Genomic DNA, 22,602 nt, shown 5'->3' on the forward strand with positions numbered 1-22,602 from the left:
GGGCAGTGCCTGAGTTTCCAAATGGTCAGTCTGCCCCTGGGCTGCACTGATGGGCACTGATAGGTGACATTATATAACAGAGACTAAGGAAAAAAATTTTTTTTTTCAAAATTTTCAGTTATTTTTGGTTTGTTTAAATACCACCAAAAGAAAGCTCTATCTGTCTAAAATAAAATGATAAAATTTTCATATGGGTACAGTGTTGCATGACTGTGCAATTATCATTCAAAGTGCGACAGCACTGAAAGCTGAAAATTGGTCCTGGGCAGGAAGGGGGTGAAAGTGCCCTGTAGGTAAGTGGGTAAGGTTGCCTACCTCTGCTCTTAAAGAATATTTGGACTGTCTTGTACTGCATGAACTAGTATAATGCTCTTAAAATGGCAAGAAAAAGGCAATTAACAAAGGAAGACAGACAGACAGACAATTATAACCCATAAAGGTGTAGGTCGTTCCTTGAGGCAACATTCACATCTAAGCGTCACGTTTTCAAGCGGTTTTTCAAGTGTTTTTTTCTTTTTAAGTGTTTTTGAGCATTTTTTAAGCAGAATTGTACATTTTTGCATCTTTTGTAAGACCTTTTTTAAGGCGCCTTTCTAATAAGAGGTGTGGAGTGCTGCTGAAAAAAGGGTGGAGAGCTGCTGTTTAGGCAGAAAACACACCACAAAACGCTTGAAAGAACTTGTGAAAAAAGCTTATGTCGTGCTTTTCTGGCGTTCCAATAACGCTCAGTTCTGCCTGAAAAGTAGCTCATGTTCCTTTTTTGAGTGACAGGTGTTTTGCTACAAGCGCCAGGACCCTCAGATGTGAACAAGGGCAATTGAAAACAATAGGTTTTTGCTTGTTGAGCTTCAAGCTACAAGGTACAAAATGCTGAAGTGTGAACGGGCCCTTAGCGTTTTTTTATTGAGCTTTAATTGCAAAGAAAACCAAGGTGACACCATCAAAAGGCATTGGGAAACTGGAGAAAACTCTGACAGGAGATCTGCCTGACCCAAAGGCACGACAGAATCAGAAGACAAGTTTCTGAGAGTCAAGAGCTTGAGTTACAGGCGACTCACAGGATAACACCTTCAAGCACAGATTAAATTGTTATTAAACCCACGACAGTAAAATCAGTCTGTATATACAGTAAAGCATGCTTGTTATACTCACTGTGGAACCTAAGGGGTTAATCCTCTGCATTGTGTAAAAAGGCTGTTTGATACTTTCTGCTCTGCCCCTTCTCTTGTTGAAATGACCACCTGATACAGACTGAACCCGTGGTCACATGCACAATGGCTATATATAGACAATGATATTAACAATTAAAATATATTAAAAATATATTTGTCCATATTAAGTCATTGTGGAATATCCATATTCTTTTTATGTTTGATGTCATACAGAAGTGAACACATACACTGTGGATATAATTGTTAATATCATTGTCTACATCTAGCCATTATGGTATATATGGGACTTTTCTGGATGTTTGATACTACACATTAGTGATCACTAGCACTGTGGATTATATTGTTTATATAACACTGTCACCAGGGGCGGACTGACAACTCATGGGGCCCCCGGGCAATAGGGGATCATGGGGCCCCTGTGTCCTTGCCCAAACTCAAAAAAGACTATGAAAAAGGTACCAGAGGCATCTCATGGGGCCCCCTACTGACCCCGGGCCCTCGGGCAGTGCCCGATTTTCCAAATGGTCAGTCCGCCCCTGGCTACAGCAGCAGAAGCCCACACTGGGTGCCACTCCTGTAAGCTAAGAACAGGAAACAGGCTACAGTTTGCACAGGCTCACCAAAATTAGACAACAGAAGATTGAAAAAATGTTGCCTGGTCTGAGTGTTGATTTCCCTAGAGATGGTTGTGCATGAAAATCCCAGTAGATCAGCAGTTTTTGAAATACTCAGACCAGCCTGTCTGGCACCAACAACCATGTCACTGAAATACCCTTTCCTCCCCATTCTGATGCTCAGTTTTAAATTCAGCAAGCTGTCTTCACCATGTCTAGATGCCTAAATGCATTGAGTTGCTGCTATGTGATTGGCTGATTAGCAATTTGTGTTACCAAGCAATTGTACAGGTGTACCTTTTAAAGTGGCAGGTAGCGCATTATGCAAGTTTGCAGAATTGTGCCCCCAAAAAGAACAGTACTCAAGGGGTCAGCACAATAAACCTGGACTAAGGCTGGCCATACATTATACAATTATCTGGAGATTTTTGGTTTAGATTTACCAAAAACCATATAATAGGAGGACAAACCTAAACAACACTTTCAGTTGTATCCAGTTAGGCAGGCCCTTGCACTACACAGTTGAAGGTAAATCTAAAGGAAATTGGGCAGAAAATTGGAAGATAATTGTATAATGTATGGCCAGCCTAAGGCTGGCCATACACTATACAATTTTCTTACAGATTTCTGACCAATTTCTGACCATTTTCCATTAGATTGACCTTCCACTATGTAGTGCAAGAGCCTGCCTAATTAGATACAATTTAAACTGTTATTTAGGTTTGACCTCATATTATATGGTTTTTGGTAAATCTAAAGAAAGAAATCTCAGGAAAATTGTATAGTGTATGGCCAGCCTTAAGCTAGCCATACAAATTTAGATTTCTCTCCCTCATTCATGCTAAATTGTGTGAATGGAGGATTCTCCCCTGCCTGCTATTGTATTTAGGCTGGTTATACACTATACAATTTTCTATCCAATTTCTGCCCAATTTCCTTTAGATTTACCTTCAATCCTGCCTGCCTAACTGGATACAATTGAAAGTGTTGTTAGGCTGGCCATACTTTATACAGTTTTCTTGAGAATTTTTCTTTAGATTTACCATAAATCATATAATATAAGGTCAAACCTAAACAACACTTTCAATTGTATCCAATTAGGCATTGCCCTGCACTATATAGTTGAAGGTAAATTTAAAGGAAATTGGTCAGAAATTGGATAGAAATTTGTATAGTGTATGGCTAGCCTTATGTTTGACCTCCTATTATATGGTTTTTGGTAAATCTAAACCAAAAATTTCAAGAACATTGTATAATGCATGGTCAGCCTTAGAAAGCTGCAGCACCCACAGCTGTCTGAGTACCTGAACAGTGATTGCCTCTCATTGGCTGTGTTCAGTGTTCGGCTGCCAGTTTTCCACCTGTCTTCTTCGATTTTTCAGTTAATCTTTGTAGAACCAGACAATGCCACCAGTCCATTACCTACTGAACTGTATGCAATTCATGCTGTGCATGGGTAGCTTTAGGCTGGCCATACACTATACAATTTTCTGTCCAATTTCTGCCCAATTTCCTTTAGATTTACCTTCAATTATGTAGTGCAAGGGCCTGCCTAATTGGATACAATTGATAGTGTTGTTTAGGTTTGACCTCCTATTATATGGTTTTTGGAAAATCTAAAGAAAAATTCTCATGAAAATTGTATAATGTATGGCCAGCCTTATGCTGGCCATAAATTGTACAATTTTCTTAAGAATTTTGCTTTAGATTTACCAAAAACCATATATGAAGTCAAACCTAAACAACATTTTAAATTGTATTCAATTAGGCAGGCTGTTGCACTACATAGTTGAAGGTAAATCTAAAGAAAATCGGGCAGAAATTGGACAGGAATTTGGAAGAAAATTGTATAGTGTAGAATTATACAATTTTCTGGAGATTTTTGGTTTAGTTTTACCAAAAACCATATAATATGAGGTCAAACCTATCAACACTTTCAATTGTATCAAATTAGGCAGGCCCTTATACTACATAGTTGAAGGTAAATCTAAAAGGAAATTGGACAGAAATTTGTAAGAAAATTGTATAGTGTTTGGCCAGCTTTAGACTCTGCAGTTTTGTCAACCAAGAAAGGCAACAGAATATAATGCCATAATTGCATGGTTGTGTTATCTTTGTTGTTTGCATACTGGGTTAGTATGCTATCTGATCTTTTATAGTTCGTCCTGCAGCTATTCTTCATTGACATTTCAGTATTGATCAGCTGATTTCTCTGACTTATCTAACAGTATCTGCTGGTGTTGATTGTCTGCATTAATGTGCTGGCTTTGTGAAGTCGTTATCTTCCCTATTGGATGATTTCATAGAGGCGTTGCTATGTGAATGACCTGCTTTTTCTATATTTTACTCTCCCAATTGTTCCCTGGCTGCGCATAACTTTATCAGTCTGTACATCTCTACAGCATATTAATAACCGATTGTTCTTTTACAGGACATGCGCTGGCATTCTAGTGCCATGTGTGGTCCGATGCAGAGTGAACTTGCTTCAGTAAAAGAATAGTGAAATTCTGCCTGTTGGCCCTCATTTCGGCTGGCAGCACATCCCAGGTTAATGTGACGTGTACTGAAATGAGTGTAATTTTAGAACATTGTGCAGGCCACTTGGTCATCAATTTCATGCTTCTGCAGACAACCGATTTACAAATGCTGTAAATGGAAGCAACTGCATGCATTCCTAGATTGTAAGCTCGAAAGAGCAGGGCCCTCGAACCCCTCGTGTATTGTATTCTTACTGTCTTGTCTCATGTTCTGTCCCCCTTGCTATTGTACAGCGCTGAGCATACCCTTTGACGCTATATAAATACTGTATAATAATAATAATTTTGGTGAGTTTGTTCATAAATGATATCCTCCAAAAATAATCCATACACATCCACTAATTAATGGCCAAAATCTATTTTTTGGTGAAATTGTTTTTATTTGTTTTTCTGCCTCCTTTTAGCATCTTCTGTGAGCTCTTGAATATATCCTATTCCCCCCACACTAACATTGGTTATGATCGAGAAGTACATGTGAGTTGTAGTCATGTGCACTGGTCTATGAACGCTACACAGACCATAGTCCTGAGTCCATCTCAGGAGTGGGCAAGAGAGGGTGGCTACATTCCTACATACAATAGGACCATAGAGAATGAACAGAGCCACCTTCTAACACATGGGGGGTCAAACTGGCAGCCCTCCAGCTGTTGCCAAACTACAAGTCCCATGAGGCATTGCAAGATTGACAGTTACAAGCATGACTCCCAAAGGCAGAGGCATAATGGGACTTGTGGTTTCACAACAGCTGGAGGGCCGCCACTTTGACTTCCCTGCCAACAGGATCTCAGATCACAGCAGCAGGTCATTTTTTGCGTTACGGCGCTGGGTTGTTTTAACTGATAATTGCGCGGTCATGCAACGCTGCACCCATATGAAATTTACATCCTTTTTTCCCTCAAATAAAGCTTTCTTTCGGTGGTATTTGATTGCCTGTGTGTTTTTTATTTTTGGAGCTATAAACAAAAAAAGACTGACAATTTTGAGAAACAAAACAATATTTTTTACTTTTTGCCAAATGCCCTCCTGAGGATTTAACCCCCTTCCTGACCAGGCCATTGTTTTGTGTGAAAGCGCTGCATTACTTTAACTAACGGAGTTGGATACAAATTTGTACAGCGAGCGCTTACTGTAATACGGATATGAAAAAAGAGAGAGAGAGCCGCTAGAACACCAAAAAGGTAACCAACATGACCTTCCAAGATAATATATAGAAAAAAGGTGCAGCACTAATAGTAAAACATCAATATAAAATCAATTGAAAGACTAAAACAACTAAGGACATGAAGACATATATTCGTCATGAATACGATATTCAATCAAATGTCCTAAAACATGCAATGAGGTGCAATGTGCCAATTCTGCCAGGTCCCCTTTAAAAGGTGAATGATCCAAAGGTGAGCAGGAAATATGTAAAGTGCGCACTCACCAGAAGTGCGTTTAAAATACGCATAAAAGAAGTATCCTCTCTCCTGGTGCATCTAGGATCTCCCCATCCAGGTGAAGCTGCGTTCACTAATTCTCACCGGTCATCAATCCTGGTTCAATGGTGCATCCGACACTATTACATCTCCAGAGTCCCTCCTTAAAACTCAGTGCTGTGAAAGGGTGGCGCTCATGGAGAGCCCAATAAGGGACATCACATAGCGTGATACTGCATAAACACTTTATTTGGAAAGTAGCATCAATCAAAATAAGATACTGACCGCAATCATAGAATGGATGTCCAGGTGCTGTAGCCCCACTGACGCGTTTCGTGCTAAGCACGTTCTCAAAGGGTGCAGGGCTTAGGTAATCAGCGACTACTACTGATAACCGGCGATCAGCGACTTATAGCGGGACTGCGACGGGCATTCTGACACTGGGGGGAACTGACTTGGTGTCACTGACATCCCCAATGACACCAATACAGTGATCAGTGCTAAAAAAAATAATGACACTGTACTAATGGCATTGGGCAGGAAGGCAGGCAGATAACATGAGGGAGGATCAAAGGGTTAACTGTGTGCTGGGAGTGTTTTACTATAGGGCCGTATGTTTGTGCTTCACTGTAAGCACACTGCTTTGTATGGCTGTGCTGTGCACAGCCATGCAAAGCAGTGTGCATGAGCTGACAGGGAGGGGAACTGTTTTGTTTACAAACAGTTCTCCCCACCAGAGATCCTCGGCAATCACCGAGTGCCAGCGAGTAATCACCAGCAGGGACCCGGCGATTTACAGAAGTGGCTGCAAATGGCAGCGCGAGTAGGGCGCGCACACGCCGCCTACCCGGAAATGCAAAATCACATATATACGTGATTGTGCACACTCTGTGGCGCCCTGTAGCAGTATTTCTCTTATAAGACGGACGGCAAGTTAAACATGTCCAGTAAAAATCAAATTTCATCATAATTTTAGGGTAAAATGTATTCTGCTACATTTCTTGGTTAAAAAAAAAAACAATACATGTAAATTAATTGGTTTACGTGAAAGTTAGAGCGTTTACAAATAGGCGGTATATACTGGAATTTTTTTTTTCTTACTAGTAATGGCGGAGGTCAGCGACTTATAGCAGGACTGCGGGACTGTGGCGGGTATTCTGATACTGTGGGGAACTAACTTGACGTCACTGACATCCCCAGTAACACTAATACAGTGATCATTGCTAATAAAAAGCACGGATACTGTACTAATGGCACTGGACAGGAAGGGGTTAACATCTGGGGTGATCAAAGGGTTAACTGTGTGCTGTTTCACATTATGTGCTGTGTGTGTGCTTCACTGTAAGCTCAATGCTTTGTATGGTTCTGCTATGCGGAGCCATACAAAGCAGTGTGCAGGAGCTGACCGGAGAGAACTGTATTGTTTACATACAGTTCTCTCCCCCCGTCGGTAATACTTAACGATCACCCTGGTGATTGACAGTCAAGGCCACAAATGGCGGCTTGGTTAGGAACCCAGAACTGAAAAATCACGTATATATATATATATATATATATATATGTGTGATTTTGTGCACCCCTGCTGCTCTGTAGCAGTATTCTGCTATAGGGCAGAGGGGAAGCAGTTGAAGTGATATTAAAGGCATTTAAAAAAAAATAACAAACATGTCATACTTACCTGCTCTGTGCAGTGGCTTTGCACAGAGCAGCCCCAATCCTCCTCTTTTTGGGTCCCCTCCAGTGCTCTTAGCCCCTCCATTCTGCCTAGTGCCATCAGAGCAAGCAGCTTGTTATGGGGGCACCCAAGCAGGCTCAATACTGAGCCACTGCTCTGCGTTTCCACATACACACAGAGCCGTGGCTTGGCCCCGCCACCTCACTCTCCTCATTGGTTTACTGGCTGTGATTGACAGCAGTGGGAGCCTGATGCTGTCTCAGCCAATGAGGAGGGAATGTCTCTGGAGAGCCGAGGCTCTCGTGTACATTGCTGAATCGCGGGATGGTAAGTATTAGTGGGGAGAGAGGGCTTCTGCACAATATGAGATGTGTTCAAAAGACAACAAAACTCAGCCAAGGCACTTCCTTTCAGATGATCTTTTATATACAATACTTCACAAATGTTTTCCATCTTCTGCAGGATTCATCAAATAAAGCCTGAGAGCAGGGGTGGACTGACAACTCATGGGGCCCCCGGGCAATAGGGGATCATGGGGCCCCTGTGTCCTCGCCCACAACCAAAAAAGCCTATGAAAAACCAATGAAATATACCAGGGACATCTCATGAGGCCCCCTACTGACTCCAGGCCCTCGGGCAGTGCCCGAGTGCTCGAATGGTCAGTCTGCCCCTGCCTGAGAGGTGATTGCTCTTTAGCCAGCCATCAACCTATGAGGATGGTCACATATACATATATGATTTGATTTCCCTCAAGTAACAGAATAAGTCTGCAGACACAGAAATGAACAGTGATTGGGTATATTCTCTAAACCGCCCTTTAGGCTGTTTTTGCTCATACAGCGGCAAGCCTATAGGATCTAGGGCCTCCTGTAGACATGAGATCTATGAGATCCTTCGTATTCTCATAGACATCCAGCAGCTCCAGCAGTTATCCACAATCATCAGTCTACTGAGCATGACTCATTCATAGATAGTGATTCATTACAAAAAGCTGTAGTACTGCTTACATGAATGGAGGAGGTGGGTGGAAAGGGCGGCACAGTCAGGCACTCCTGGCTGTCACAGCTCCTTGGTTGTATTAACCCCCCCTGCACCAAAAGATTGCAGCGGCAGGGAAGAGGAGGGTTACATCAGCAGATTGTGGCACTGGAATGAATAGAGCATGCGAATAGAAGCAGCTGCTCAGCCTATTTAAACTAATGACAGGCTGACATCCGCTGCCAATATTTGCACAGATCAGTTATTTGCGGTTATGGATGGATGTCAGAGCCTGGACACTTTCAGCTGTGTTCAGGCTTGGACATCGGTCCCTTAAAGCCTAGTACGCATGATGAGAATATCGGACGAATGGTCGATTGTTTGTTTGTTTTTTTGCATGCTAGTTTCATATCGAAAATAAAGAGGTTACTAAAGTTACAAAAATTCTCTTATGACAGAATAAAACTTCATAATTGATGTAATGTGCTGTATTGCATTGTAATGTATTTCTTTTCTGAGTATGCATGGTCTTGCTGTTCCGATTTTTTTGTTTCTGGACGAATACTGTATTGATTAAATGAAAATCTTATGATCTGGTATCATACAAAAAATTTTTTTCGTTTTTGTCCCTTCAAATAATTTCGGACAAACAATCAGATTATCATACTATCGCTTTGAAAGCTGTATTTTTCATACAATTTTCTGATCGTGTGTACTAGGCTAGTCTAGTGTAAATAGACTGAGCGGCTGCTGCTATTCACAGCCCTGGTCATTCCAGCCGCGAGAATTCACTGATTTTTGCCACTGGAATCCACTGGCTGCACATAACCAGCTGTGTGAAAGAGGCCTTAGGCTTTCATTTAAAGCAGAGTACTGGGATGCATTCTAATCAGGCATTTCATTTCACTGTGCCCACATTTTAATTTTCTTGTAATTTATTACCTGTAAATATATCTTTGTGGCAGTCATATGACTTGGTTAAACCTGGAGTCAAGTTTTTAGTTTATAGTCTGAACAATCTGACCATTTTAAAATCTGTGCACTGAAGAAATGAAAAAGGGCAGATTTACACTGATGCATTATGGTAGTGCGCGGTACAATTGGCATTTTAAAACAATACTACAATTCATGTTAAAACATTATTCGTGGTGAGCTGTATTGCCCTTCATTTTTAATGGCGTGCCATGCATTACCAACAGCAATGGGTAATGTGGTGGTGTGCTGCATTACAAAAGAGGGTCATGCCGATCTTTCTGGGCTCTGACAAATCATTCAAACTGAATGTGCCTCCTCAACTCAAGCGCTTGGGCATTAATTAATTTAACTGGTCATAATAATAATTTATTCTGGCCATTGAAATGAGTTATCGTTCAAACGCTATGCCAGCAATGGGCAAACTATGGCCCGCGGGCTGTATATGGCCCGGCGGACCTTTTAATCCGGCCCGCGGAGCTAGGCTCCCGCTAGGCTCCTCTCACAGTCCGCCCTGAAGACCGGTGTAGCATGAAAATCTGTCTCCTATGAGGATCTGTCCCCCTCAACGTATCTGCGCATGTGCCGGAGATCGCCGATCGGCTGCTAATGCCTGAAACTGGCACATGCGCAGATACGTCGAAGGGGGCAGATCCTCATAGGAGACAGATTTTCATGCTACACCGGAACGGCGCAGGAACACGGTGAGAGGAACGTGCGGAGCAAAGGTAAGTGAATTGACACAGGGGGGACTTGGGGACTTAATATGGGGGATGAATTACTATAAGGGGGATGAATTACTATAGGGGGGATGAATTAATATAGGGGGGATGAATTAATATGGGGAATGAATTACTGTAGGGGGATGAATTACTATATGGCGGATGAATTACTATATGGGGGATTAATTACTATATGGGGGATGAATTACTGTGGGGGATGAATTACTATATGGGGGATGAATTACTATGGGGGATGAATTACTATATGGGGGATGAATTACTATGGGGGATGAATTACTATATGGGGGATGAATTACTATATGGGGGATGAATTACTATGCTTACTATGGGGGAATATTACTATACTTACTATGGATGACACATACACATCATTCATCTACTCTTGGTCCGGCCCCCGGGTCCAATATATGAACCCATTGCGGCCCTCAAGTCAAAAAGTTTGCCCACCCCTGCGCTATGCGCACATAGCATTAACATACATTTAGATGCATTTAGGCGAGTCAAACTTTTTTTTTTTTTTTTGCAAGAACACTGCTGCTCCTGGATGCACTGGCAGTGGTGGTGGGGGGGTTCTGACTTGTTCCCACCTCTAAACGCCTATGTGTGCATGGACATATAGGCTAACATACAGGGGCATTTAGAGGCAGAAAAAAAGAAAGCCAGAGGCCCTTAAGAGCAGTGTTAAAAATGTCCAATGAGACCTTTATGTATGATAAAGCAATGCCCTAACACGACCCAGAATGTGAGTGGAACCTAAAAAATAAAATGCAGCCCCCCTGACATTTTTAATGTATTGATATACAGTCAGCTTGAATTTGTCTGGAAATTAATCGCAGTTCTTTATCCACCATTCAAACAATCCTTCGTTACAATCTCTGATCAAGTTTTTCTCTTTCGTCCACATCCATGAGCTGTAAACTTATTGACAATGTTGCGCACAGTGGACACAGGAACTTTAGGATCTGTTCATTACAAATTACAGGAGCACCACAAACTTGGACTGTAATTATTTCTTACAACTTTGATAAGGTGCCAATAATTTTTTCCAGTTCATTTTTTTGGTTTTGCGTGGAATTTGTCAGATTTGGCTTTTTGTTTCTCCACTTTTATGTGTCATACCAATACAAACAAAAGAAATAAACATGGGAATGCCAAAACATTTGTAATTGCAATAACTTTCTCAGCGAAGTGGTGTATTATCTGACAGAAATGCAGGGGTGCCAATATTTTTGGTCCTGACTGTATATTATGTCCACTGTCTGCAGCTCTTCTGCATTTATCACTTCTCTTACTATGGCAGTGCAAAAATAGTAGCAGAATTTTAACCTCCTATGTGATTTTATAAAAATTAAAACTCTATGGCAGTGTTTGTATGTATGTGTGTGTATATATACAGTCATGGCCGAAATTGTTGGCACCCTTGATATTTTTCCTGAAAATCAAGTATTTCACACAAAAAAGGTATTGCATTAACACATGTTTTGCTATACACATGTTTATTCCCTTTGTATGTATTGGAACAAATATAAAACAGAGGCAGAAAAGCAAATATGACATAATGTCACACAAAACCCCAAAAATGGGCTGGACAAAAGTATTGGCACCCTTAACTTAATATTTGGTTGCACACCCTTTGGAAAACATAACTGAAATCAGTCGCTTCCTATAACCATCAATAAGCTTCTGACACCTCTCACCCGGAATTTTGGACCACTCTTCCTTTGCAAACAGCTCCAGGTCTCTCTTATTGGAAGGACACCTTTTCCCAACAGCAATTTTAAGATCTCTCCACAGGTGTTCAATGGGATTTAGATCTGGGCTCATTGCTGGCCACTTCAGAACTCTCCAGCGCTTCTTTGCCATCCATTTCTGAGTGCTTTTTGACGTATGTTTGGGGTCATTGTCCTGCTGGAAGACCCAGGATCTTGGACGCAAACCCAGCTTTCTGACACTGGGCCCTACAGTGCGACCCAAAATCCTTTGGTAATCCTCAGATTTCATGATGCCTTGCACACAGTCAAGGCACCCAGTGCCAGAGGCAGCAAAACAACCCCAAAACATCATTGAACCTCCACCATATTTTACCGTAGGTACTGTGTTTTGTTCTTTGTAGGCCTCATTCCGTTTTCGGTAAACAGTAGAATGATGTGCTTTACCGAAAAGCTCTATCTTGGTCTCATCTGTCCACAAGACGTTTTCCCAGAAGGCTTTTGGCTTACTCAAGTACATTTTGGCAAACTGTAGTCTTGCTTTTTTATGTCTCTGTGTCAGCAGTGGGGTCCTCCTGGGTCTCCTGCCATAGCGTTTCATTTCATTTAAATGTCGACGGATAGTTCGCGCTGACACTGATGCTCCCTGAGCCTGCAGGACAGCTTGAATGTCTTTGGAACATGTTTGGGGCTGCTTATCCACCATCCGGACTATTCTGCGTTGCAATCTTTCATCAATTTTCCTCATCCGTCCACGACCAGGGAGATTAGCTACAGTGCCATGGGTTGCAAACTTCTTGATAATGTTGCGCACTGTGGACAAAGGCAAATCTAGTTCTCTGGAGATGGACTTGTAACCTTGAGATTGTTGATATTTTGCCACAATTTTGGTTCTCAGGTCCTCAGACAGTTCTCGTCTCCTCTTTCTGTTGTCCATGCTTAGTGTGGCACAGACAGACACACAATGCAAAGGTTAAGTGAACGTCTCTCCTTTTTATCTGCTTTCAGGTGTGATTTCTATATTGCCCACACCTGTTACTTGCCCCAGGTGAGTTTACAGGAGCATCACATGCTTGTAACATTCTTATTTATCCGCAGTTGTGAAAGGGTGCCAATACTTTTGTCCAGCCCATTTTTGGAGGTTTGTGTGACATTATGTCGAATTTGCTTTCTTTCCTCCCTTTTTTTGTTTTGTCCCAATACACACAAAGGGAATAAACATGTGTATAGCAAAACATGTGTTAATGCAATACGTTTCGTGAGAAATACATGATTTCCTGGAGAAATATCAAGGGTGCCAACAATTTCGGCCATGACTGTATATATATATATATATATATATATATATATATATACGCACTATATTGCCAAAAGTATTGGCACATCTGCCTTAACACGCACGTGATCTTTAATGGCATTGCAGTCTTAGTTCGTAGTGTTCAGCAGCTATAACAGCTTCAACTCTTCTGGAAAGGCCGTCCACAAGGTTTAGGAGTGTGTCTATGGGAATGTTTGACCATTCTTGCAGAAGCACATTTGTGAGGTCAGGCACTGATGTTAAACGAGAAGGTCTATCGCGCAGTCTCCAATCTAATTCATCGCAAAGGTGTTCTATTGGGTTAAGGTGCAGGCAGGGGCGGACTGACCATTTGGAAAATTGGGCACTGCCCGAGGGCCCGGGGTCAGTAGGGGGCCCCATGAGATGCCCCTGGTACCTTTTTCATAGGCTTTTTTGAGTTTGGGCAAGGACATAGGGGCCCCATGATACCCTATTGCCCGGGGGCCCCATGAGTTGTCAGTCCGCCCCTGGGTGCAGGCCAGTCAAGTTACTCTTTCCCAAACTCGCTCATCCATGTCTTTATGGACCTTGCTTTGTGCAGTCATGTTGGAACAGATAGGGGCCATCCCCAAACTGTTCCCACAAACTTGGGAGCATGAAATTGTCCAAAATGTCTTGATATGCTGACTCCTTAAGAGTTCCCTTCACTGGAACTAAGGGGCCAAGCCCAACCCCTGAAAACCAATCCCACACCATAATGCCCCCTCCACCAAAATTTACACTTGGCGCAATGCAGTCAGGCAAATACCGTTCTACTGGCAACCACCAAACCCAGATGTGCCCATCAGATTGCCAAACACAGAAGCATGATTCGTCACTCCAGAGAACACATCTCCACTGTTCTAGAGTCTAGTGGTGGTGTGCTTTATACCACTGCATCCAACACTTTGCGTTGATGTAAGGCTTGGATGCAGCTGCTCGGCCATGGAAACCCATTCCATGAAACTCTCTACACACTGTTGAACTAATCTGAACACCACATGAAGTTTGAAGTTCTTTAGACTGTTGGCGACTGCTGCGCACTGTGTGCTTCAGCATGCACTCATCCCGCTCTGTCATTTTGTTGCTAAGTTGCTGTTGTTCCCAATTGCTTCCACTTTGTTATAATACCACTAACAGTTGAGCGTGGAATATTTAGTAGCAAGGAAAATTTCACTGATGGACTTATTGCACAGGGGTAAACCTATCATGGTACTACGGTTAAATTCACTGAGCTCCTGAGAGCGACCCATTCTTTCACAAATGTTTGTAGAAGCAGCCTGCATGCCTAGGTGCTTGATTTTATACACCTGTGTCCATGGAGGTGATTGCAACACCTGAATCCAATGATTTGGAGGGGTGTCCCAATACCTTTGGCAATATAGTGTACATATATATACAGTATATATATATATATATATATATATATATATATAAATGCTATGTGATATCTATCTATATATATTATTTTGGGTGTATATACTGTTATTTGACTAGCTATTTATATAATAGCACATTTTTTCCCTTCGTGAAGATGTATGCATTTGTTTCCATTTCTCCTCTCTAAGATGTGAAGGAGTTAAGTGATTCTATAAGCGCTGAAGGGAGCCCCGATGCATTCTGGTAACAGGCTTGGGTGATTCCCTTTAACTTCTATGGCTGTGCTGCAATGATGAGAGCATGTGGCAGGAGTCCCCACAGTGGTACAGGAGCTCGCAGTGCAGTGATGCACCTAAGAACTGAAGCACTAAGACAGCTGTGTTCACAGATTCATTTCTCTCCATTCTCTTCTATTATTTTTTCCCTCATTGCTCTATCCTAATGTTGACGTGAAGCATTTACTGCAGCCGGAGCGCTTCCTGTGGGAATGAAGGGCAGGGGCTGCTGGGAATCACCATCCGCTCGTTCCTTCTGCAACACCGGCTGTCTGAATAAGTATAAGAAGGGTTAGTGGCCTCCCCGGCTTCCCGGCACTTCCTCTGCTTTCCTACGCTTCAGGGATAGAAAGCATTCTCCTGCGGGTATTGTTATTGCATGATTAACTACAGCCCAGGCATGCCTTGCAGCATCCGGAGGAGATCCGAAGAGTATGCTTGAATTTGTGCTTTTCTTTTCTCCTGACTCCCTGGCAGATGTGACAATGCAGCAAGGCTGCTTCCCCTGCCTCTGACCTGTCATGTGGTGCGATGTAATCCGTAGGCGAAGTGAGAAGCTGTTCACCATCTCTGCACTTCATACTGTAGAGACAGGTGGAGACAGGTCTGCACACTGAGAGGGGGAATTAGTACCATACTGAGCTGAATGATTCATTCAACATCTTGACGTCATTGTGTTAACTTGCATCCCTTTTCTTTTTCGCCATAATGCAAAGAATTCTTTAAGTTCCACGCTCAGCACAAGTATGGGATGCTTATGAGATTTCCCTGTGCTTCTATCAGTAACTTCGTTGTGCAGTATGGATTTTGATACGCTTATAAAGAAATACAGGGTCACCTTGAGCTTGATTGATTAGTGTGAGATGTGATTAGGAAGTAAGAGCTTTGGTGATCGGTGAACATATGCCGTGTCCTTTCTTTTCTTAATAACCTGCCGTATACTGTATGTGTCTAGTACTGCATCTTGTGGTATTTATAGCTCACAATACTTTGTGACCGATATACAGAAGATCATCACGAGGAAAAGAAAGTCACATTGGGATATCCCAGGTTTCTAAGTGCCCTAAATTACACCAGCCACAAGAAGATATAAACTGGGTGTTTGGTAGACAATGTGAGGATTCAAAGCAGGGTCACATCAGGTGAAACGTCCGTCAGGCCCCACACCTCCCTTGAGCCTAAAGATGGAGGCTGCTATTGTTCACCTCTGGTTGCCTGGCTGGCTCCAACTTCAGTATCTGCATACAGATTAAAATATCAAAGTTAAAGCGGAACCTCACTCTCTCAATCAGTATTGACTATTTTTAATCCTTATGCTGCTCAGACGCATCCCTAGGGTTGGTGTCACCCGCTGCGGTAACACGTGGTGTCACCCCTCCAAAGTGGAAGGAGCGGTGCTGCTGTAGTGGTAAAATGAGTATCCCGTGAAGATATGTACCCCCTGAAGCAATTACGCATGTGCCGGTTTCAGGCCAAAGAAGCAGATCTCCGACTTTAGCACAGAGCTGCCAGAGTTAACCCCTTACAGGCTGCAAACCACTGAAGCTGATCCCGCAGATCACTATGGGTTGCAACTTCAGTTAACTCGTTCAACCTATACGGGATTAACTGATCTTGCAACTGGAGTCGGAGATTGGCGATTGGCTTCTTCAGCCTGAAAGCGGCACATACGCAGTTACTTCAGGGGATACATATCTTCACAAGATACTCAATTTACCACTACTCTAGGGGCAGCTGTCACTGTACCGGGAATCCGGGATCACCCCAATAACTGGCCAGGACCTTCACAGAGCCCAGAAGCTCTGCTGGCATCCTGCTCCTGCACCCCTTGTGATGGTGTCACCTGGTGCGGCCCGCACCTCTTGCACCCCCCTAGGGATGCCACTGCTGCTGCTAGCAATATTAAATAGGAAAGTATATCACATTCACTTTTTTTAAACATTTTTCAGTTACTTCCTGATTTCTGTGCCTAGGCAAATGATGTCATACATCCCAGGAGTCTTCAAGAGGGGAGGAATGGTTTAGGCTACGTTCACACTAGCTTTGTCAGCAGGCATCAGGGAAGCATTTTTAATGCTTCTCAAACGCCTCTGAAAATTCTGCACATGGCAGCAGTGCTGCGAGGCGTTTGCGGAGCGTTAATACCATTTAAACTTAATTCAAGGAGTTTGTTGTGTGGTTTTAACTCTTGGCAAATGCCTATCAACCACCTCAAAACCGCCCATAGGGCGTTTTGGGAGCATTTGAGGAGCGTTAAAAACTCTTCACAAACTCCTGTCTAATGCGTGTCAAATGCTATAGGGGCATTTGGCAAGAGTTAGAAATAAAGTCAAGTGTGAACGAGCCCTTACTCAGCTAAGCACACCCTCCTGTCTGCATGCCAGAGCTAAGGGCAGATGGTTTCCAGGAGGTAAATGCTTCATGAATCATCTGCCCTTACTCAACATGACCATGGTCAGAAATGCTAGGGGGTGTTTTTCAAAATGATTTCTGTTTCAGTGTCTTTATTGAAAGTTAACATGCAAATGGGTAACAATGCAGCCATAAACCCTTGATGGTAATGGCAAAAGAAGCTCTCAACACAGGCAAGAAAGGAAAAAAGAAAAAAGGCATACATTAACAATGTTCAAAGTGATTTCTTAGCAAAATAAAGCATGGAGACATTAATGGATGGGGGAGTTTGCTTTGAATATTGAAAATGAATTAAATAACATTTTAGTTTGTGGGACTCAGGTGCAGTGTAGTTCCACTTTAAGTCCTATCTCCCGATCTGAATATTTGTTTTAGATCTATGCCCCAAAAAATACAAAGCCACATCCAGGCAACTATCATGTTCATAATGAAACATATTAGTTTCAGGTTTACTTTAAAGTGACACTAAACTCTAGTTTAAAAAAAGTATTTATAGTATATATCAAGTGTGTATTCTTAACTTTAAAAAGTCCTTATGAACATGCTAGTTGTCTGGATGCACTCAGCCTCCTCCAAATCTCCAAATTCCTTTTTCTTTTTTTTTTGCCGCTGTGATCCAACTTTCTCTTCGGGAGCTTTGGGGTTTTTTTGGGGTGGGGGGGTTGCCAAACCCCCTGAACTCAACTCAATAAAAGCTTAGGTGTCCATACAAATATACGAACCGGATATCATATGTACTCTCCAGCGCCTCAGGATATGCACAGCCAAAATGGAAGCCAAGGGTACCAGGACAGCGACAACCAAAGGAAATGCTTCAGGGCTGCAGCCCTCCTCAGACGGGGAAATCAGCCACTGGATAGAGAGAAAACAGGTGGCGCACACACCTAGTGCATTATCCAAGGTTTATTGTAGGAGTGAAAGAATAATAAAAACATACTCGCAGACGAAGCATGTATCTAAAAAGCATAGAAAAATGACAATGGCCACAACGGCAGGCAAGGTGTTGATCAACAGCAAGGCTCTTACTTTCCATTCATCATACATCAGCATCAGAGGCTGGTCATCAGCTCTGAGGAAAGGGATTCGTCCCCGAAACGCGTCAGCCATTTGACCGCACTGACAGTGAGAACACCTGTCAGGGTCCGCCGCGGCTCCGTCCCCGGCGCATGCGCAATAGCGGCGGCTCACGCCGGGACACAGGCACCAGATCCCGGCGGGCCGCGGCTGACAGGAGGCCGCGCATGCGCAGTAGGAGCCGCGGGCGCGCCTCGGGCGACCAATGACAGCCCGGGGGCGCGTCCTGGGCGGCCAATGGCAGTGCAGGGCGCGATATTTAAAGATGCCCTGCACTGTCATAAATCGCCGCAAGGTCTGATCTGATACCTGTGTTTCCTGTGATTGTGACCCGGATTGTTTGACGTTCTGCCTGCTCCTGCCCTGACCCGGATTATCTGACTACGCTGCCTTCCCCTGTGATTGACCCGGATTGTCCCTGACTACGCTGCCTTCTCCTGTCCCGACCCCCGGCTTGTTTGACCATTCTGCGGACTGACCCCGGTAACTGACCCAGCGTGCGACCTGACCACTCTCTGCCTACTGTCTCGGTACCACGCCATTTTCCACGGTGACAACCGCCGGTTTATCCTGCCAGGTCCTGCCGGCCTCCTCACATCTGACTCTACTCTGTCCTACTTCTATCCACGGAGGCTCCCTCTGCCACGGGTGGTATTGCTCGGAGGTCGTGACCTGGTCCCGGTTCTGCTCCAAGTCCATCCCCACCATCAGGGGCCCTGGTGAAAACGCAGACCGGGACTTAGACCCCACGCTCCGGGTGATTCCGCCTAGTGGGCTGCCAGAGGTGCCACCTGGCGGATCCGTAACAGTACCTTGCGGCCATGACAGAGTCAGGAAGAGGCCCGGCCTCCCTGGAGGATATCTGCCAGCATATGGCGACCCTAACCCAAGCGGTCCAGACTTTTCATACCCGATGCTCCCACCTTGAGGACCGCATGGAGACGTTAGTCACCCTTACGTCCCCGGCACAGAGCTCGAGTCCCGCAGCTTCTCCTGGGGAATCACCTGCTACCCCAGCTCCCGGAGCAGGGGCCGCACCCCCTACTCCTGAACCCCGCGTTCCCTTACCAGAACGCTTCCGTGGAGACCGAAGCCGCTTCAGGGCTTTCCGGAATGCATGCATCCTGTTCTTCGACCTGCAGCCCCGCACGTTCACCACCGAGACCGTCAAGGTGGGGTTTATAGTCTCTCTCCTTCAGGATGAGCCCCAGGATTGGGCTCATCGCCTGATGGAGAATCACGACCCCCATCTTGATTCCGTGACTGAATTTTTTAGAGCCATGGCCATACTATATGACGACCCTCAGCGAGCTGCTTCCGCAGAGTCCACCTTGTACTCTCTGCGGCAGGGTCGCCGGGCAGCCGAGGAGTACGCGTCTGAATTCAGACGCTGGATGGGGGACACCCGATGGAACAATGCGGCATTATGTCACCAATTTCGCATCGGGCTATCTGAGTCACTCAAAGACGAGTTAGCACAGGTAGGCCTACCTGACTCCCTAGAGAAGCTAATCGAGCTGGCCATACAAATTGACCGCAGACTGAGAGAACGCCGGCTTGAACGAAGCAACCAGGGTCAAAGGGCGGCTTGGGTACCATCAAGGGGATTATTCCCGCCCACAGGAAGCACTACCCGGAGTTCGGAACCTGAGGACACCTCCGAACCCATGCAACTGGGACTGGCTCGGTCCACATTATCGGCCGAAGAACGTCAGAGGAGACTATCACAGAACCTCTGTCTGTACTGCGGAGAAGCTGGCCACCGGGTGCGCTCCTGTCCTACGAAAAAATGTAAGTCCACTTCTAGTTTTTTTCCGTTATCTGCGGAAAGGGGGGATCAGTCAAGTTATCTGGCCATACCGGTGTCTTTACAGCTCCCAGGAAGAACCTTGACGGTGACAGCTATCATAGATTCGGGGGCATGTAGCTGCTTTATTGATCTCACGTTTGCTCACCAGCAAGGTATCCCACTCCAGACCAAGGAAAGGGGGCTGAACATCTTCCTGGCGGATGGGTCTAGCTTAAAATCGGGAGTGGTGAATCAGGAGACACTCCCTATTTTCGCCTCAATGGCTGATCATCACCAGGAATTCCTCCGTCTGGACGCCATCGCGTCCCCCCTTTTCCCGGTCATTCTGGGGCTTCCTTGGCTGCGAGCCCATAACCCCCAGATTGACTGGGAGAAGGGAACCGTGCAGTTTCGGTCCACATATTGTCTGAAAAGTTGCCACGTCTCAGGGCCCGTGGTCCCCCAATTACTCCTATGCATGGATGGGGATACAGATCTGTCCCAGGTTATTCCCCCGGCCTACCACGACTTTCTGGACGTGTTTAGTAAGCAAGGGGCAGACACACTTCCCCCACACCGATCTTACGACTGTCCCATAGACCTCCTGCCCGGATCTGAAATTTCGTTCGGCCGTATTTTCCCTTTATCAGAGCTCGAGTCAGGAGTTTTGAGGGAATACATAGACGAAAACCTTCAGAAGGGGTTTATTCGCCCTTCCACGTCCCCAGCCGGGGCCGGGCTATTCTTTGTAGAGAAGAAGGACAAGACACTGCGGCCCTGTATAGACTACCGCGACCTGAATAGGATCACGGTGAAAAACCGCTACCCGTTACCTCTGGTTCCCGAGCTCCTCCAGAGGTTAAGGTCCGCAATGGTTTTTACTAAGCTAGACTTACGGGGGGGCCTACAATCTAGTTCGTATCAGGGAAGGTGATGAATGGAAGACGGCCTTCCGTACGCGATACGGACATTTTGAATACCTGGTCATGCCGTTCGGGCTCTGTAACGCTCCGGCCACCTTCCAACATTTTATAAACGACGTGTTTCGTGATTTCCTTGATATCTTCATGGTTGTCTATTTGGACGACATCTTAATCTTCTCGCCCTCTCTGGAGGCTCATCGAAATCACGTGATGCGGGTGTTGGAACGTTTGCGCCAACACAGGCTATACGCCAAAGCAGACAAATGCTGTTTTGAACAGCATAAGATCACATTCCTGGGATTGGTTCTCTCCCCCGCGGGGGTCGCGATGGACCCCCGGAAAGTCTCGGCAATCCTGGATTGGCCGATACCCACCGATAAGAAGGGCGTGCAGCGTTTTATCGGTTTTGCAAACTTTTATCGAAAATTTATCAAGAACTTCTCCGGACTGGTCTCCCCAATCACGCAACTGACTAAACAGGGGATCCGCTTTAAGTGGTCTACCGAAGCACAAACTGCTTTTGAAGTTCTCAAGACACTTTTTACCTCTGCTCCGATACTCAGTCATCCCGATTCTTCTCTCCCATACGTGTTGGAAGTGGACGCCTCAGAAAACGCGGTAGGAGCGGTCCTGTCTCAAAGGAACGGCGCCAAGGAGCTGCTACATCCTGTAGCGTTCTTCTCCAGGAAATTGACACCTGCCGAGCGAAACTACGACATCGGAGATCGGGAGCTCCTGGCCATAAAGACCGCCCTGGAAGAATGGCGGTACTTGCTGGAAGGAGCTACACACCCCATCCTGATATATACCGATCACAAAAACCTGGAGTATTTGAGGACAGCCAGACGACTGAAGCCACGCCAGGCGAGATGGGCTCTTTTCTTTTCCCGGTTTACCTTCCACATAACTTATCGACCTGGCTCTAAGAACACTAAGCCGGACGCGCTGTCCCGCATGTTTGAGGACCCCGACGATACACCAAGACCTGACACGATCCTACCATCTGGAAATTTCCTCGTCCTACAGACGGAACTCGGCTCCAAACTTCTTGACGCTTCCGTGGGACTACCAGCACCGCCTGGGACACCTCTCCTGAACCGTGAAGGGTTATTGTGGAAGGAGGGTCGGATCGTAGTACCCGAAGGAGTCCGAACCATGGTCCTGGGCCATTGCCACGACCATCCAATGGCGGGCCATTTCGGAGTTACGAAGACCCTGGAACTTCTGCAGCGCTCATTCTGGTGGCCGAACATGGTCAAGGACTGCGAGCGCTACGTTCAGACTTGTCCTACCTGCCAGAGGAATAAACCCTCCAGAAGCAAGGCCTGGGGATTGTTGCTCCCGTTGCCAATTCCAAAGAGGGCCTGGCAAATGATAGCCATGGACTTTATTGTCGAACTCCCACCGTCTCAAGGCCACACTGCCATATTTGTGATTGTCGATCGCTTCTCTAAGATGGCCCATTTCGTACCCCTGGAAAAGACACCATCCGCGCCGGAAACTGCACGAATATTTATCAAGGAAATAGTTAGACTACATGGAGTTCCCGAGGATATAGTATCAGATCGGGGAGCCCAGTTCACTTCAAGGTTCTGGAAGGCCTTGTGCGAAGC

General features: G+C 45.0%; 1 protein-coding gene across 4 annotated transcripts in view; it reads left to right on the forward strand.

The window, feature by feature from the left end:
- OSBP2 (oxysterol binding protein 2) overlaps window positions 1-22,602 on the forward strand; it is a 344,220-nt gene that overhangs the window by 119,718 nt on the left and 201,900 nt on the right. Inside the window, exon 1 of one of the 4 annotated variants that reach the window (XM_089677510.1) lies at window positions 14,846-15,082. The exons of the other annotated variants lie outside the window; for them this stretch is intronic. Coding sequence (XP_089533636.1) covers window positions 15,004-15,082 — 79 coding nt within the window. The 5' untranslated portion in view covers window positions 14,846-15,003. Of the gene's footprint in view, window positions 1-14,845; window positions 15,083-22,602 lie in introns of those variants that run through there. 4 annotated transcript variants of the gene reach the window in all.

The sequence above is a fragment of the Staurois parvus genome, unplaced genomic scaffold (genome assembly GCF_062004578.1).
Source record: "Staurois parvus isolate SC_StPar_1 unplaced genomic scaffold, SC_StPar_1.0 ptg000014l, whole genome shotgun sequence".
Taxonomy (NCBI): Eukaryota; Metazoa; Chordata; class Amphibia; order Anura; family Ranidae; genus Staurois; species Staurois parvus.